The sequence below is a fragment of the Protomyctophum bolini genome (genome assembly GCF_963924005.1).
Source record: "Protomyctophum bolini genome assembly, chromosome: 19".
Lineage (NCBI taxonomy): Eukaryota > Metazoa > Chordata > Actinopteri > Myctophiformes > Myctophidae > Protomyctophum > Protomyctophum bolini.
The window spans coordinates 15,952,758-15,970,034 of record NC_137880.1 but is presented as its reverse complement, the minus strand read 5'-3'; the positions used below and the strand labels follow the sequence as shown (position 1 = coordinate 15,970,034).

The 17,277-nt window shown below is 48.9% G+C and overlaps 1 protein-coding gene across 1 annotated transcript; it reads right to left on the bottom strand.

Moving 5' to 3' along the window:
• Nucleotides 1–935: 935 nt before the first annotated feature.
• Nucleotides 936–17,013, bottom strand: LOC308334467 (gamma-aminobutyric acid receptor subunit rho-1-like). Its single transcript, XM_080791231.1, has 8 exons — nt 16,980–17,013; nt 16,361–16,428; nt 14,850–15,073; nt 14,094–14,176; nt 13,785–13,925; nt 13,238–13,390; nt 3,663–3,859; nt 936–1,551 (listed from the first exon to the last, which is right to left on the bottom strand). The coding sequence occupies exons 1-8, from the start codon at nt 16,996–16,998 to the stop codon at nt 1,264–1,266; spliced, it is 1,173 nt and encodes a 390-aa protein (XP_080647357.1). The 5' UTR covers nt 16,999–17,013; the 3' UTR covers nt 936–1,263.
• Between the last annotated feature and the right edge of the window lie 264 nt (nt 17,014–17,277).

Here is a 17,277-nt window from a genome sequence, read left to right as displayed (position 1 = left end):
TAAATCCAAAGAGTTGGTTTTTGATACCTGCATTATTTTGTGTAGCACTCCTCTGCTAATATATTGGGTTTACACTATACTATAATTAGTGTAATGATGTACTCCAATATATAAGGTTTTGGTATAACTATCTTCAAACTGTTGTCAATGACATAGCAGGTTCTGTACTACACACTGCTGTCCAGATAGCTTGTGACAAATTTATTCTCAGACAATCAGTCCATACTTGATCACTAATTATATAAGCAGCTGTTTTTCATTAACATAAATACCAGTAACAATGACCACAAATAGCACTCCTCTGCTAATATATTGGGTTTACACTGTACTATAATTAGTGTAATGATGTACTCCTATATATATATATATATATATATATATATATATATAAGGTTTTGGTATAACTATCTTCAAACAGTTGTCAATGAAATAGATAACATAAATACCAGTAACAATGACCACAAATCCACCCATGACCTTCACATACCAGATCCAGGTTGATGTTACAAAAAGGTTTAAGAGAATTGGCCACAATGTTAGTATTCAATCATTAACCTTATGTATTTCCATTCATAATCAGTTATAGCCCCATCGGTGACCTCGTAGCCATGTTTTTGATTTTCTGATGATCAGTAATATGCTTATGGGGAGGATCACAGATCTTAAATTCTGCACAGGCTGTAAAAAACTGATTTAAAGTGTTTTACAGCAGAATATAATTTGACCACTCTGTGTTTACTACAATCATCTGTAGGAACATGTCAGTACCATCACATTTGTGTCACTAGAACCCACAATATGTGGCCGACTCTTGATCTACAGCGATGGGGGAGGTCACAGATGGGGATAAATCAGGTACAGCTGTATACTTAGAGGAGTTTAAACGCAATTTCATCACATGTCTCACGAAACCTTTGTGTTCAGATCATGCTGCTCTGTTAGACTCGCTACTGTGCATTAACCATTTAATTAAAGGGCTACAGTAAGAGGTGCATGCGTTTGGTCTAGTCCGACAGGTATTAGTCCGACCGACCCAAACCCTAACCGCACAGGAAGCTAATGATTCGTTTTAACCTGCCACGTATATCGAGTCACAGGTTAGTTTTAACCTGCCACAGGTTGGTTTTAACCTGTCACGCATGTCGGGAGCCACAGGTTAGTTTTACCCCGGCCACGGCTTAGTTGACATGCGGCCACGCATGTCACAGTCTGTGTTGTCGGACTGTTGTATGTAACCAACGTATACACCCCTACAGTAAGTGGTTAAGAGTAAATGGACCAGTAAATCATGTTGAAGAGTGTATAGGCTCCTGGAAAGATGACCCGTGAATACTTGTCTATAACATGCGTGTCAATCCACATGTTGCTGTATGCGCTGGAGCCAACATGGCCGGTGACCTGGTCTGTCTCCATGGCCAATTGCGCTAGCATCCTTTCATGTTTAATCCCGTTTTCCTCTGGCATGCCGTAGTTGCCTGTGGTGTTGACATCCATCTCACTGTAGCTGGTGGACATTACCCCAGGGTGTGACATACCACATGTGCAAGGTATCTACGGAGAGAGACAAAAGGCACTTTCTTTTAATAGCTCTCCTCAGGTAATTTATTGTTATGGCCGGTGCAGTGGGGATACATCCCTACTACTTATGACCAGAGTGAATTAACACATTTCCTTTTGGGAAATATAGACTATGTTTGATAATATCAAAATGTAAAAGAATGGTACTCTTGTGCACTCATATATGAGATGTAAAGCTAAAAGTCTTGAATGTTGAACATTCATATCGGCAATAAATTTGGCAGATTAGCTGGTGACTCTTTGTATCATTTCAGAATACAAACTAATGCAGGTTATTTCTTGCACATCATGAGGCATTCAGAGGAGGACTGTAAATATAGATTATCATGCAGGCAACCGTTGTTGGCCGAGCTTATCCAATCTAGGGTTTATCCAATCTATCTGATGCTGCCTGCCTGAGCTCAGATAACACGAGAGCATTGACAAATGTCGGGTGATAATATGTTAATCACATACCCATAACCTTATATTTATGCACATAAAGACAATGATAAAAGGCATTTCATCAGACGACAGGTTGTTTTCTGCTCCGTGTTTTGGTTTCAGAATCTCCAGTGTCTTAATCATGACCAAGAGAGAGAGAGTTCATAAAATGAGTGTCCTATCATTCTATCGTTACCAAATCAACATACTGTAGAATAGACTCCCCTCCGTCAACTGGTCCTAATGCTCAACTGGTCCTAATGCATTAGACTCCCCTGCTTGTGAGAAAGCCATATGTTGAAGGTCAGCATTCTGTTCAAAGTTATAGAGCACTGAAGAATGACGTAAATATATGTAGAGGGCGCAAATCCACGGGTTCACTTTTTATTTGCATTGTAATCCCCATAGGGGGATTTTAGATGTCACCCTGGCCGCTTCACTCATATGGATATGAAGAATAGATAACTGAGAGAAGACGCTATTGTTACTGCTACTGAATTAGTTACATTTCCGCTAGACTGTCGAAAACGATACAGAGACACCTCCCTGACAATAACCCAGAGACAGCTTGTTTATTTTTGGACCACAAACGCTTATATGAAACGATTTTAAGATTGTTAATAAGATGTTATTCTCCATAGAGAAATTTATTCCGTGAACCGGGCAGAACCAGGGGATGAGTGAGTGACGTCAGGCCTTTGGCGCTCTATTATAGACAATTATACTGAGTAGACTTGAGAATTACATCTTGTCTACCGATATCAAATTGACTTCAAACGTAAACTTGGCACTGATATGTGTATTTTACTCTTTTTCCCCCCCAGATACAGTCGGCGCTAGGTGGCGTCATATCCCAGGTCTATAGGCTTATATACGTATGTACCCCAACGTATACTCCGTCTATATAATGGTTGAGGCCTAAGGAAGCTTTTAACATTGGTTCCTATAGCAATGCTCCCAATGCTCCAACTATGGGATTGCCAGGGTGGATTTCGACCTGGATGAAGACTAGGCACGGAACTACAGCAGAAAGTGTCTATAGACCTAGGGGCCTATATAAATACATAGAAACTCTGTGTTTTCCCCGGAACCACTCCTATAGACAGCTATGTGTGTCCCTGGCTGGCTGCCTGTGTCCGTCCGAGCCTGAAAATTGCGTTTGGTTGGTTTTCACCACCAAGTGTCACTGTAGTGCAGCCTAACACACACACATTAACTGTATATATGATGATTTCGGGTGTGGCAGTACAGTATAGTAGATGGACCCCCTGGGGACCCCCACACGGTAACTGTCATTTCTCAACCATTTCGGTTGATCACGGTAAAATATCCCTATCCCTTCTACTTCACATTGTTTGCTTAATTTCCTTTATTTGATGTGATTGCATTCCCACCTACACCGAATCGAAATCAAGTGCATTTGGAAGCGATGCGAAACCCCCATTTTTTGGCGGAGTAGAATGCGGTTCTTTGATGCGCATTAGGATTCGAATGAGGCTTCACACCTGCCAAACGAAGCGCACTTTCCGACAATGTGCAGCCAGCAGGATTCGTTTTAATCGCAGTAAAGCTTTCTGGTGTGAAGGCGACATAAGTAAGTATTAAGGAAGTACTGTACATCAAAGCATCAACATCAAATGAGTTGACTGAATGACACTGACCGATTCTTGAAGTTTCCTTTCCTTGCGTTCTTGTAGTGTCGACAGGTAGTTAACTGCAGCATACTCTATCACGGACAGGAAGACGAAGACGAAACTGACCCAGAGGTAAACGTCCACGGCTTTGATGTAGGACACCCTGGGCATGGAGGCGTTGACTCCAGTGATGATGGTGGACATGGTGAGCACTGTGGTGATGCCTAAAGCAAATGCAAAACATTGTGATACCCCTGGTGTGAGCTGTGGAAGCTATGGTGTAAATATGTTTGAGTCATTATTTTCAAGCAAAACAACAAAAGACGGATCACTTGTCTTAAACTCTATTATACTCTGTTAACCGGAGCACCCTCAGGGCTCTCTCTTTGGCCCATTTCTTTGTTTCAAATCTCTTCACCGAAAATAGCCGATCTGCAAGCTCAAAACCCGGCACATTTTTCACAGAACCTTACTACTGTTATAGAAGGTATAGTTGCACCCTGTAGTTACCCTGCATGCAGCAATGCACCCTAGAGTTACCCTGCATGCAGCAATGCACCCTAGAGTTACCCTGCCTGCAGCAATGCACCCTAGAGTTACCCTGCCTGCAGCAATGCACTCTAGAGTTACCCTGCCTGCAGCAATCCACTCTAGAGTTACCCTGCATGCAGCAATGCACCCTAGAGTTACCCTGCCTGCAGCAATGCACCCTAGAGTTACCCTGCCTGCAGCAATGCACCCTAGAGTTACCCTGCATGCAGCAATGCACCCTAGAGTTACCCTGCATGCAGCAATGCACCCTAGTTACCCTGCCTGCAGCAATGCACCCTAGAGTTACCCTGCCTGCAGCAATGCACCCTAGAGTTACCCTGCCTGCAGCAATGCACTCTAGAGTTACCCTGCCTGCAGCAATGCACCCTAGAGTTACCCTGCCTGCAGCAATGCACCCTAGTGTTACCCTGCATGCAGCAATGCACCCTAGAGTTACCCTGCATGCAGCAATGCACCCTAGACTCTAGTTACCCTGCCTGCAGAAATGCACTCTAGAGTTACCCTGCTTGCAGCAATGCACCCTAGAGTTACCCTGCATGCAGCAATGCACCCTAGAGTTACCCTGCCTGCAGCAATGCACTCTAGAGTTACCCTGCATGCAGCAATGCACTCTAGAGTTACCCTGCCTGCAGCAATGCACCCTAGAGTTACCCTGCATGCAGCAATGCACTCTAGAGTTATTTTAAACTCCTTCACTCAGTGAATCGCCCTATGGGGAGTGCCATCTCTGGCATGAACACACAGAATTAAACCATATACTTCACGAACAATTTCATTGGTCGGGACTTCTACCCGCCCATGGCATGATCACCCCTCCCACCGGGGTGATAACGTTCCACTCATGCCACACGGGTCATTCCGATTGTCTTCTGCTTGCTGAACGCACGTTAAGCCACGCTACCTGTTTGTTATTACCTGTTGAAACCGTATCTCACCAAAGACGGGCCATCGGCTTGTACCAAGAGATTCACAGTGTTCTGCAAACCCTCCGGTAGCCCTCTTCACGATGACACGTCTCTTGCAAAAGACCACGTAAGTGTTTACCGGCCGCTGAGAAGCGTAACAAAGGTCTTGTGCAGTGTAGAGTTTGTTAGCCTGCTAGCCAGCTTCCTCCTCCGGTCGTTAGCTCTAGCTAGAGGCCCTCCTCGGCTAGCTTTAGCTCGCTGGTGCAGCGCCGAGAGACGCCACTTAGCCTCGCTGTTACACAACGTTAGCCTCCTCCCGCGCCGTAAGACCGGGCTGTCTGCTAGCTTGCACTCGCCTACACAACGAGCCTTAGACGCGGCCCTGCCTTGTTAGCCTGACGCCGAAAGACGCGAGCTAACTCGCCGCTACGCTCCGCGCCGCTGAATACACATCACCGACGCGGCCCAGCTTTGTTTACTTGCCGCCGAAAGACGTTGGTTTACTCGCCGCCAAAGTTACTCTCCGCCTCCGGCCGTTTACACGCTCCCGCGGTAAAAACCGGAGTGCATCTTCCAGGCCATCGCTGAAAGACGAGGCCCCTCCACTGGGCTTATTAGTGTAAACAATAACCCACTTGACCCACGTGACGACCCGCGGATAGTGACCACGGTCCTAGTAGTTACTGAAGTAACTCTGGTTGTAGTACTTTCCCTGCTAGGTTACGAAAGTAACCCAGGTTCTAGTAATTTCTCTGCTATTTTTGAGTGCTCTGTGTAAACTCCACTCTAACTAGCAAGAGCCTGTGGTTGGTTTGTTTTCTCTGCTATCTTGAGTGTTTGTGAAAACTCCACTCTAGTTAACATGGATACTGACAAGAACCCAGCATCCACTAGCACCAAGGCTAGTAGCTTAGCAGCTACTCCACAGAGGGTCTGTCTCCACAGGTCATGCTCCAACCTTCTGGCTGTAGATGACCTCCACACAAGCTGTGCCTTTGCCTGGACTTCTTCGCCAGGCCATCCTTGCTCCTGGCTTCTGTCCATGCTGTCTTCCCCTTTCCTTCCGGCGGAAGCAGAGGCGTCTTCAGCGGGTTGAGGCCCGCATCGCCCACGGCGATGCCAACTTGGACGACCCGGGTTTTGATCTGAGAACACATTCTCCACTCTGACCCAGCGCCCCAATACAGGGGCTCGTCCTAAGCCTATATCCACCGCCACCAGACAGGCAGCAGCCTGCACCTGGAGCCAGGGGGATGGGCACAACTACGCTCCGGCTAAGAAGGTACCTAAGCCCGCTGAAAAACGGGCTCCAACCTTATAACTTAAAAGAGAAGTGCTTCTACAATATCTTGGACTGCGGGTTCCTTCTTCAAGCTACACCAACACCCAAGATGGCCTGCAGGGGTGACAACGGCTCTAGTTGACTCGCCGCCGAAGCTACTCTCCGCCTCCGGCCTTTTACACGCTCCCGCGGTGAAAACCGGAGCGCAATTTGCCAGGCCATCGCCAAAAGACGAGGCCTCACCACTGGGCTTATTAGTGTAAACAATAACCTACGTGACAACACAGTGACTACGGTCCTAGTAGTTACGAAAGTAACTCTAGTTCTAGTACTCTCCCTGCTAGGTTACGAAAGTAACCCAGGTTCTAGTAATTTCTCTGCTATTTTTGAGTGCTCTGTGTAAACTCCACTCTAACTAGCAAGAGCCTGCGGGTGGTTTGTTTTCTCTGCTATCTTGAGTGTTTGTGAAGACTCCACTCTAGTTGGCATGGATACTAACAAGAACCCAGCCCCCACCGCCTCGTCCTCTCTGTCCAGACCCCTCAACCTTGACGCGTCTCAGAGACACCATGACGAGTCCTTCCTGGGCTCCTCCCCTGCCAAGAAGGCGGCTCGGACCGCCAACAACAAGCTCCACACGCTCTTCACCAAACTGGTAAACAGACCTGTGGAGCCAGACCCAAGACATCAGCCAGGCCTCGCCGGCTGGCTCTTGGTGCTGCTCTCCCTCCAGCGGGATCTCGTCAGCCCACCAACGAGGCTCCCTCGAACCGGGTGGTTGCGACAACGGGATGTCGGATGCAGTCCTAGGCCTCCACCGACGACTACCGCTACTACTACCTCACGCAGCGGCAAAAGGCACGAGTCTCACTCGACGTGGTTCCCCAGCGACCCTCGACTACCGACTGCTTCCCTCAACATTACAGGTATGTACATTGTGAAGCTAGGTTTGTTTAGCTTTTAGCTAACCTTTTCGAGGTCGGGAGTAGCAACCTCGTTGGATGGCCGATGCCACCCTAGCTGCTTAGCATTCTAGATAGGCTGTTTTCAAGGTGGATGACGGACAACGAGCTCCTCCAAGAGCTCCCTCCGTGGACGTGAGGGACAAACGTCCCCCATGCCCCGCTGACCAACGCCGCCGCCCTCCAGCAGCCGCACCGCCGCCCTCCACGGGGGAGACGCACCCTGACGTCTTCCCCCATCAAACCCGCCTCAGGGCTTGCGCTGGGCGTAGTAGTCTCGGACTGCACTCCCAAGCCGCCCCACAAGAGGTTGAGGCTCATGGCACGGGTTCCCGCCATGTCCGGGCCCGTGGCCCTGTGCGACCACGCGCTCCCCTGGTGATGGAGAACCCCTTGCGCGTCGCCTGACACAGTGGGAACTGTGCGGAGCGTCTTCTTGGGTTCTCCGCTCCATAGCGAGAGGTTACAGGCTCCGGTTCGCTATGAGGCCCCCTGCATTCGGAGAAGCCCTCTACTCCGAGGCACACGGCGAAGAGGGTCAGATTCTCCAGCAGGAGATCAACTCTGTCCTGTTTCTGTAATAAAGGCTTTGCCCAAAAAAACACAAACAACAACAATATCGGGGGGGCATGAGCTCGCTGTGGAGGGAAACCCCTGGGTTTCCCGACACAATGAGACGGGACCTATTTCCGGTGCCGAGTGCACCCGTTTCGACGGGCACACTCGTCACGAGCCGGACGGGTCATGCCCAATTTTTCTCTCGTCCAGGGAACTCCACTGCCACAGTGGAGGCTCCCATGGCCACAGAGAACCCTCTGGCTCGATGCCGACCGCAGTGGGAACTGTGCGGAGCATCCCCCTGGGTCCTACGCACCATAGCAAAGGGCTACAGGCTCCAGTTTGCTATGAGACCACCCGCTTTCGCAGAAGTCCTCTTCTCCGAAGCTCGTGGGCAAGCGGCAGAAGTGCTCCAGACAGAGATTCAGTCCCTGCTGGAGAAGAAGGCCGTCAGAGAGGTACCATTGACTCAGAGTCGCAGCGGTTTTTACTCCCGCTACTTCCTGGTCAAGAAAAAAGGGGGGGGGCTATGTCCGATACTGGACCTACGGGCTCTCAATCGGTACCTCAAGACCTTCAACTTCAAAATGCTGACGACCAAGTCCCTCGTACGTTCCATACGTCCGAACGACTGGTTCACGTCGATAGACCTGAAAGACGCCTATTTTCATATTCCCATTTACCCACCTCACAGGAAATTCCTGAGGTTCGGTTTCAAGGGGAGAGTGTACGAGTACACTGTCCTCCCCCTTAGGGATGTCCCTGAGCCCCAGGGTCTTTGTGAAATGCACAGAGGCAGCGATTGCCCCGCTGCGGCGTCTGGGTCTCCGCGTAGCGAGCTACATCGACGATTGGCTACTAAGCGCGGACTCTGCACGAGAGGCGATGCGGAACACCACTCAAGTGGTGCTCCACATGACCTCCCTGGGGTTCACCATCAATCACGAGAAGAGTGTTCTGGTCCCCACAAGGTCGATAGACTTCATAGGCATAGCACTGGATTCAGTCTCCTACACGGCTCGACTGAGCCAAGCGAGGATGGACGCTTTCCTACAGTGCGTGACGCTGTTCAGGACGGGACAGAGGGTCCCCTTCCGAACCTGCCTAAGGATGGCCGGGCTCATGGCGTCGGCCATCTCCCTAGTACGGCTGGGCAGGCTATACATGAGACCTTTCCAGAGATGGATAAGTTCCCTAGGTGTGCCCACCAGGTGCCTGTTACGGCGAGTGACGGTATCTGCAGGCTGTGTACTCGCCCTGAAGTGGTGGTCGAACAGAGGTGTCCTGGTGGAGGGTGTTCCCCTGGGACAGACCCTTACCAGGAAGATCGTCACCACGGACGCCAGCATGTCGGGGTGGGGGGCCACCCACGACGGCAGGACGGCCAGAGGAGTGTGGCACGAAGCCATGAGGCGTGCACACATCAACTATCTGGAGCTCCTGGCGGTCTTCCTTGCCCTGCGGCACTTCAAACCGCTTATCCAGGGGTGTCACGTTCTGGTTCGAACCGACAACACCACGACAATGTGTTATGTCAACAAGCAGGGAGGGCTCAAATCCCTGCGCCTGCACACGTTGGCACACAGGCTACTGACATGGTGCCACGAGCATCTGCTGTCGATCACGGCCTGCCATGTCCCAAGACTCCTGAACACAGGAGCCGACCTGTTGTCCAGAGGCCCACTCCGCTACCACGAATGGTCGCTGCACAAGGAAGTAGCAGCTCAGATGTGGGCCAGATACGGCACGCCGGTGGCGGACCTGTTCGCGTCGGAAGAAAACACGAAGTGTCAGTACTTCTTCTCCCTGACAGGGTCCCCGTCTCTGGGCATGGATGCGTTGGCGCACCCTTGGCCGAGGGGTCTGCTTTATGCATTCCCTCCTCTGCTCCTGATCCCCCCCCGCCCTGGCCAGGGTGAGGACTCAGGGCCTATGCATGCTACTGGTGGCCCCGGCTTGGGGGTCTTGGAGGTCGGACATAGTCCCACTCCTGTACGACCGGCCCTGGCAGCTCCCGCTGCGGAGGGACCTGCTCACCCAAGCGGGGCAGGAGACCTTCCATCCACGTCCACAGGACCTGGACCTCTGGGTCTGGCCCGTGAGGGGCTGAACCTGGATGCCGAAGGCCTGCCCCCGAACGTCATCACGACGATTCTAGGGGCGAGAGCCCCGTCTACTAGACAACGATACAACACGGCATGGACCGTGTTCGAACGTTGGTGTGCGGCCAGGCCTGTACGGGTTATCCCGTTTCAGGTTTCAGTGAGGCACATTCTGAACTTCTTGCAGGAATTCCTGGACAGAGGTCTAGGCCAATCCTCTGTGAAGGTCAACCTGGCGGCCATTTCGGCGTACCACGTGGGGGTAGACGGCGAGACAGTAGGTGAGAACCTACTAGTCCGTCTTTCATGGCGGGCGTTAGGCGAGCCTGTCCAGTTTCCAGATCTCTGGTCCCGTCATGGGACCTGACTCTGGTACTGGGCGCCCTTTCGCAGGACCCCTTCGAGCCACTGGGGACAGTGGACTTGAAGTTCCTCACACTAAAGACTGTTCTGCTGGTCGCTTTGACGACTGCGAAGCGAGCCAGCGACATACATGCGCTTTCGGTCAACCCGAGCTGCATGAGATTCAGCGGGAACGACTCTAGAGTCTCTATTAGGCCGAGCCTCGCGTTTTTGCCTGAGAATTTCCCCTCTGGCTGCGCCCCGGTCGATCTGATGGCATTTCACCCGCCACCTTTCTCCTCTGTGGAGGATAGGAGGTTGAATTGCCTATGCCCGGTCAGAGCACTGAGACACTATGTGGACAGAACTGCTCCTTTCAGGAATGGGGATCGACTGTTCGTGTCATGGGGTTCCCGAAGTAAGGGAAAACCGATGACGAAGGTAAGACTTTCACAATGGATTGTGGAAGCCATTCGTTTGGCATACGCCGAGGGAGGAGTGGAGCCCCCAGGGGGCTTGAGGGCTCACTCTACTGGGGTATGTCTGCATCCTGGGCGCTCACCAAAGGTGTCCCCATTCAGGATGTCTGTACAGCGGCGAGCTGGTCGCCCCCTTCGACTTTCGCCGAATAACTTGGATGTGGTGCCGTCTGCAATGGCTCATGCCGTTTTAGACGTCGCTTCCTGGGTTGGCCGTCACGGGTAAAAAGCCTGTGACGTTGGTTGGGACTTGTTCAACTGGTAGGTAGCTATACGGGAGTTTATATTTCCCCATAGGGCGATTCACTGAGTGAAGGAGTTTAAAATAACTATAGGTTACTTTAGTAACCCCAGTTATTTAAACGACTGAGCGAGGTGAATCGCCCGAAAGACTACCCTTCTGACTTAACTAAGCAGAAGCCAATCTGGTTAACATGGAATGACCCGTGTGGCATGAGTGGAACGTTATCACCCCGGTGGGAGGGGTGATCATGCCATGGGCGGGTAGAAGTCCCGACCAATGAAATTGTTCGTGAAGTATATGGTTTAATTCTGTGTGTTCATGCCAGAGATGGCACTCCCCATAGGGCGATTCACCTCGCTCAGTCGTTTAAATAACTGGGGTTACTAAAGTAACCTATAGTTACCCTGCATGCAGCAATTCACCCTAGAGTTACCCTGCATGCAGCAATGCACCCTAGAGTTACCCTGCATGCAGCAATGCACCCTAGAGTTACCCTGCCTGCAGCAATGCACTCTAGAGTTACCCTGCCTGCAGCAATGCACCCTAGAGTTACCCTGCCTGCAGCAATGCACCCTAGAGTTACCCTGCATGCAGCAATGCACCCTAGAGTTACCCTGCATGCAGCAATGCACCCTAGAGTTACCCTGCCTGCAGCAATGCACCCTAGAGTTACCCTGCCTGCAGCAATGCACCCTAGAGTTACCCTGCCTGCAGCAATGCACCCTAGAGTTACCCTGCCTGCAGCAATGCACCCTAGAGTTACCCTGCCTGCAGCAATGCACCCTAGAGTTACCCTGCCTGCAGCAATGCACCCTAGAGTTACCCTGCCTGCAGCAATGCACCCTAGAGTTACCCTGCCTGCAGCAATGCACCCTAGAGTTACCCTGCCTGCAGCAATGCACCCTAGAGTTACCCTGCATGCAGCAATGCACTCTAGAGTTACCCTGCCTGCAGCAATGCACCCTAGAGTTACCCTGCATGCAGCAATGCACCCTAGAGTTACCCTGCATGCAGCAATGCACTCTAGAGTTACCCTGCCTGCAGCAATGCACTCTAGAGTTACCCTGCATGCAGCAATGCACCCTAGAGTTACCCTGCATGCAGCAATGCACCCTAGAGTTACCCTGCCTGCAGCAATGCACTCTAGAGTTACCCTGCCTGCAGCAATGCACCCTAGAGTTACCCTGCATGCAGCAATGCACCCTAGAGTTACCCTGCCTGCAGCAATGCACCCTAGAGTTACCCTGCATGCAGCAATGCACCCTAGAGTTACCCTGCCTGCAGCAATGCACTCTAGAGTTACCCTGCCTGCAGCAATGTACCCTAGAGTTACCCTGCCTGCAGCAATGCACTCTAGAGTTACCCTGCCTGCAGCAATGCACCCTAGAGTTACCCTGCCTGCAGCAATGCACCCTAGAGTTACCCTGCATGCAGCAATGCACCCTAGAGTTACCCTGCCTGCAGCAATGCACCCTAGAGTTACCCTGCATGCAGCAATGCACCCTAGAGTTACCCTGCATGCAGCAATGCACCCTAGAGTTACCCTGCATGCAGCAATGCACCCTAGAGTTACCCTGCCTGCAGCAATGCACCCTAGAGTTACCCTGCCTGCAGCAATGCACCCTAGAGTTACCCTGCCTGCAGCAATGCACCCTAGAGTTACCCTGCCTGCAGCAATGCACCCTAGAGTTACCCTGCCTGCAGCAATGCACCCTAGAGTTACCCTGCCTGCAGCAATGCACCCTAGAGTTACCCTGCATGCAGCAATGCACCCTAGAGTTACCCTGCCTGCAGCAATGCACCCTAGAGTTACCCTGCATGCAGCAATGCACCCTAGAGTTACCCTGCCTGCAGCAATGCATGGCAGGTTATTGTAATCGAGTCTCTCTGTGAACAAAATAATTAGAGAACGGACGTGCGAAATTTAACAATTTACATTTCGGGATTAATTAAAAACAATTCCAGCATTTTTCTAAAGTAGCCTATCAAAAAGACTAATATCTTCCATAAATAAAATAAAAATGTTTAAGGAGCAGTGAAAATAGCAGATATACAAGCTCACAAGCTATTTTCACTAGTTTGGGTCCCGGGCAAACGTCTTATCTTTCTATTTGGGTCTTGAGCTAAAACGTTAGGGAACCACTGTACTACATAACATTGGTCTTAAAGGTCTCACCCAGAGGAACTCTGGCTGGCACAGCCCTGCGGTCGATCCAGAAGGACACCCAGGACAGCATGACCATCAGAGTAGCAGGAAAATAGGTCTGGAGCAGGAAGAAGAAGATGTGTCGACGCAGCGTGAAGTTGATGTACAGACGGTTGTACCAGCCTGAGGAAGATTGTAGGACAAAGAGATGATACCATGCTACCATGCTATCATTCTTCTGCCTCGATTCCGTGGCCAAACTATTATAATAATGACCTTGTGCTGGCCCACCTGCTATAACACTCCCCCTATGTTTCTCTATACTGAAATTGTTTATTTCATGTTAGACTCTAAAAGTACAACCAGCAATGTGTTGGCCAATTTGGCCTTTAAAGCAATATGTTAAAACTGTTTTAAACGGTATAATACACAAGCACAGTGCCGCCCCACATTTCTTCCAAAAAGTGTTAGACTATATACATATAGTATATACATGCCCAAAATAAGGACGGCCAGTTGAAAGTGGTTCTAATTAATTAGACATTCTGCGAGGCATTTGAAGCAGTTTGCTGGGTACCTGTGCTGCTGTAGAAGGCCAGCCTGGTGGTGGTGTGGAACTCCTGGATGAGGAACTGGGAGAGGGAGATCCTCTCATCTGTGGCCAGTGACTTGTTCCCTTTCTTCCAGTACAACATCAAGTCGTCATCTGTGTAAGCATCTGATGGGCGGATGAGGATCACAGTGAACAAACTAGGTGCTGCATGGGCAAAACCTCTTCATGGCAAAACATGGGGTATTTATGGTGACAATCAATGTGATGATGAAGGGCATTAATTTATGGAGTGATACGAGATCTCTGCCAGACAGCAACAAATTAGCCACTTACAGCTCTCGATCTCCAAGGAGCACGTCTGCGTGTCCAAAGGAAAGCGACTGAGGTCCATGCTACACATAGCTGTGACTGTGACCCTGCAAGAAAACACACAACAAACTACTTATTTATTCCAGATCTTTAGTCTTAATTCATTATCCAGGATATTGTATTGTACTCCCCGAGGGAGTTGTAGGAGAGGGTGAGCAACCTATCTCTGTGTAATGAATGTATTGTATAATGTCTTATGTTGTACTTGAGTTTATGGGACCCCCTCGAAAATGAAACGTCGCATCTCAAGGGGCTCTCCTTTCAATAAAGACAGTTGCGCTCAAAAAAAAAATGCGAATAGGTCTTTTACTCGTAATGGAGTATTTCTATATTGAGGCATTGCAACCTTTCTTAGCTAAAGAAAAAACAACTTCCACCACTGCCCAGGGTGGAGGTGATCAACAAAAATAAATAAAGATAATCCAGCTCACTGGAGGAGAGAGCGCACAGTCTGTGGAGGCACACTGTCATCCTCACTCGCCAATCTGCCTTTAGGTTGGAAAATCTGATCTCCAACCTAGTACAAACGGAGATTAACCAATGACATGCGACGAGCCAGCTTGAATCCAGTATTATTCTGAGCTATAATTATGTGATGTCATGCTAGTATGATGCTACACATTACACACATAGTGTACATCCACGAGATGAGAAGAAAATCTGATAATCCAATCCAAGACCTTGATTTTGAAGAACTGTGTTTTGTAAAAATTGTTTTACCTGAGGCTGTAGAGGACTTTGCCGTCAGGGTAGACGCGCAGCATGACGTTATCTGTAGTGGTGTCGTGGATGAAGGATTTCTTGGAATGAACAAAGAACATGTCGGGCACCCAGATCTTCTTCACTAGGCGGCCATCGAAGGTCATGCTGTGGTTGGTGTTGCTTCGGAAGGACAGACGCTCATCCTTCCAGTAGTGTCTCAAGTATAGCGTCATGGTGAAGTCCTGCCAAACAGATGGGGGTTCATTGCGAATGCAGTGAGCACTTACTATGAGACCTAGCAGATCATGTCTGTCTGTCTGTCTGTGTGTGTCTGTCTGTCCCGCTATCCAAATATGGAGTGTGTTGCATCAGCAATCACTCAGCTCCATATATGGGCACAAAAGGGGCCAGGTCCACTCAGCTCCATATATGGGCACAAAAGGGGCCCTCACATCTCAAATGACCATATATGGAGCTGAGTGATTTGTTTGTTGTGGACCTGGCCCCTTTTGTGCCCATATATGGAGCTGAGTGATTTGTGAGTCATGGTGACGTGATGCGTGGTCCTGCTTTGGGGACTCCTTATTGCGAACTCAGTGAGCACTTACTATGAGACCTAGCAGATCATGTCTGTGTGTCCGTCAGTCCGTCTGTCTGTCCCCCCTTTGTGCCCATATATGGAGCTGAGTGATTTTTGATGCAACACACTCCATATTAGGACGCCGTCTGTCCCCCCTTTGTGCCCATATATGGAGCTGAGTGATTTTTGATGCAACACACTCCATATTTGGACGTATAGCTGCTTTGGGGACTCCTTATATGGTTATGGCTGAGTCATGGTGACGATCTGCGTTCGCTTCCCGCGTTTGCGCGTCTTACTCGTATGGTTATGGCTGAGTCATGCTGACATCAGTGTGATGGCGTGGTCCTGCTTTGGGGACTCCTTATGCCTCAGTCATGGTGACATGAGTGTACTATCGACCCTGCAGATCATGTCTGTCTGTCTGTGTGTCTGTCCCGCTGTTACTGTACATAGGCCACGTCTTAGGCCAGAGGAGAGCACAGAAGACCGTCGCCGACGTCTTGCCAGGGAACGGAAGCAGCTTCAACGCAAAAAACAAGTACTACACAGTTCTCACTAATTCGTAATTTATTCTAATTGTTATTGCAATTTACGATCTGCGTTCGCTTCCCGCGTTCGCGCGTCTTACTCGTTTAAAGCAAAATCATAGGTTTGTGTTGTGTAGTTGCCTTGCCATGCCATGAAGTAACTCCAGATATTGGCGAGGTACCTTCTATAGTTCTCAATGTCAGTCTTTTAGCACCATCTGTCTGTCTTGTATTTATATTACCATTTGTATTAGGAAGAACATCCATACTGAATCTACAGATCCAGAACAAAAAAGGATAATTTTTAGTAAGAAGAATGTTGTCCCTTTCTCTTTATTGATTAAAATACACATTTCTATGATGTAATGTAATTCCCATTCACAACCAGAAATTAAATGCATACGCAAAGCAAAGCATACCATCTCGACCTCTGAAATTGTGTCCAGACTTTCCACCTGAACGTCGACCCCAACCGGAACAGCAGGGCCTGCAGACATACAGAGCAATGTACCATGGTGGCAGCAATGTTGAAAAAAGCACTCACATTTCTTACTTAAGTTAAAGTATCAATGACGCAATTTAGAAATGTATTCAAAATTGACATGAGTAAAGTATTAGTATCAAAATCTACCAAAAGTAGAAAGTACTCATGCAGAATGTCCCATTCAAATTACAAACTTTTGAATATACTGTAGCAGCACAATGTGACCTTGTAGTTCGTCTATTTTCAAATGGCCAAAATGTATACACTGAAGTGGTTAATGTATGTTTCGTAATAATCAAAATCTACAAAGTAACTAGTAAGTAAAATGTTTATCATTGTAGTGGAGTATAAGTATGGAAAATTGGAAATACTCCAGTAAAGTAAAATTACCTCAAAATTGTCCTTACGCACAGTACTTGAGTACATGTACTGTCCTAACCTCTTTTTGTGTAATTATGTAATGTAATTATTATTTACCATTATATATCAAGTAGGCCTACAGTGCAACTCGGGTCCAATTTATAGAGGGTCTAACTGCGGTTAAAACCTTATACCTCCAAAACCTGGTCTCATTGTGAAGTCATGGTCATCAATCCTCAGGATCTGTTCTGACTTTGTGATGGAGGAGGATTTTGTGACATCACGACTTCTCTTGTGTAAGGCACTGCAGAGAGAATGGAAGGCAATAATTGGCCTCCAAAATGATATGTAATCATTGAGGATATTATTGGCCCACGGACTAATAAACGGAGAAAAATCGTAATAGTTAATATAATACAATAATAATTAATTGTCAGCTCAAACTGAAATGTATCTTGCGAGTTGCGTCCCAGCACCCCTGTATGCAGTGCA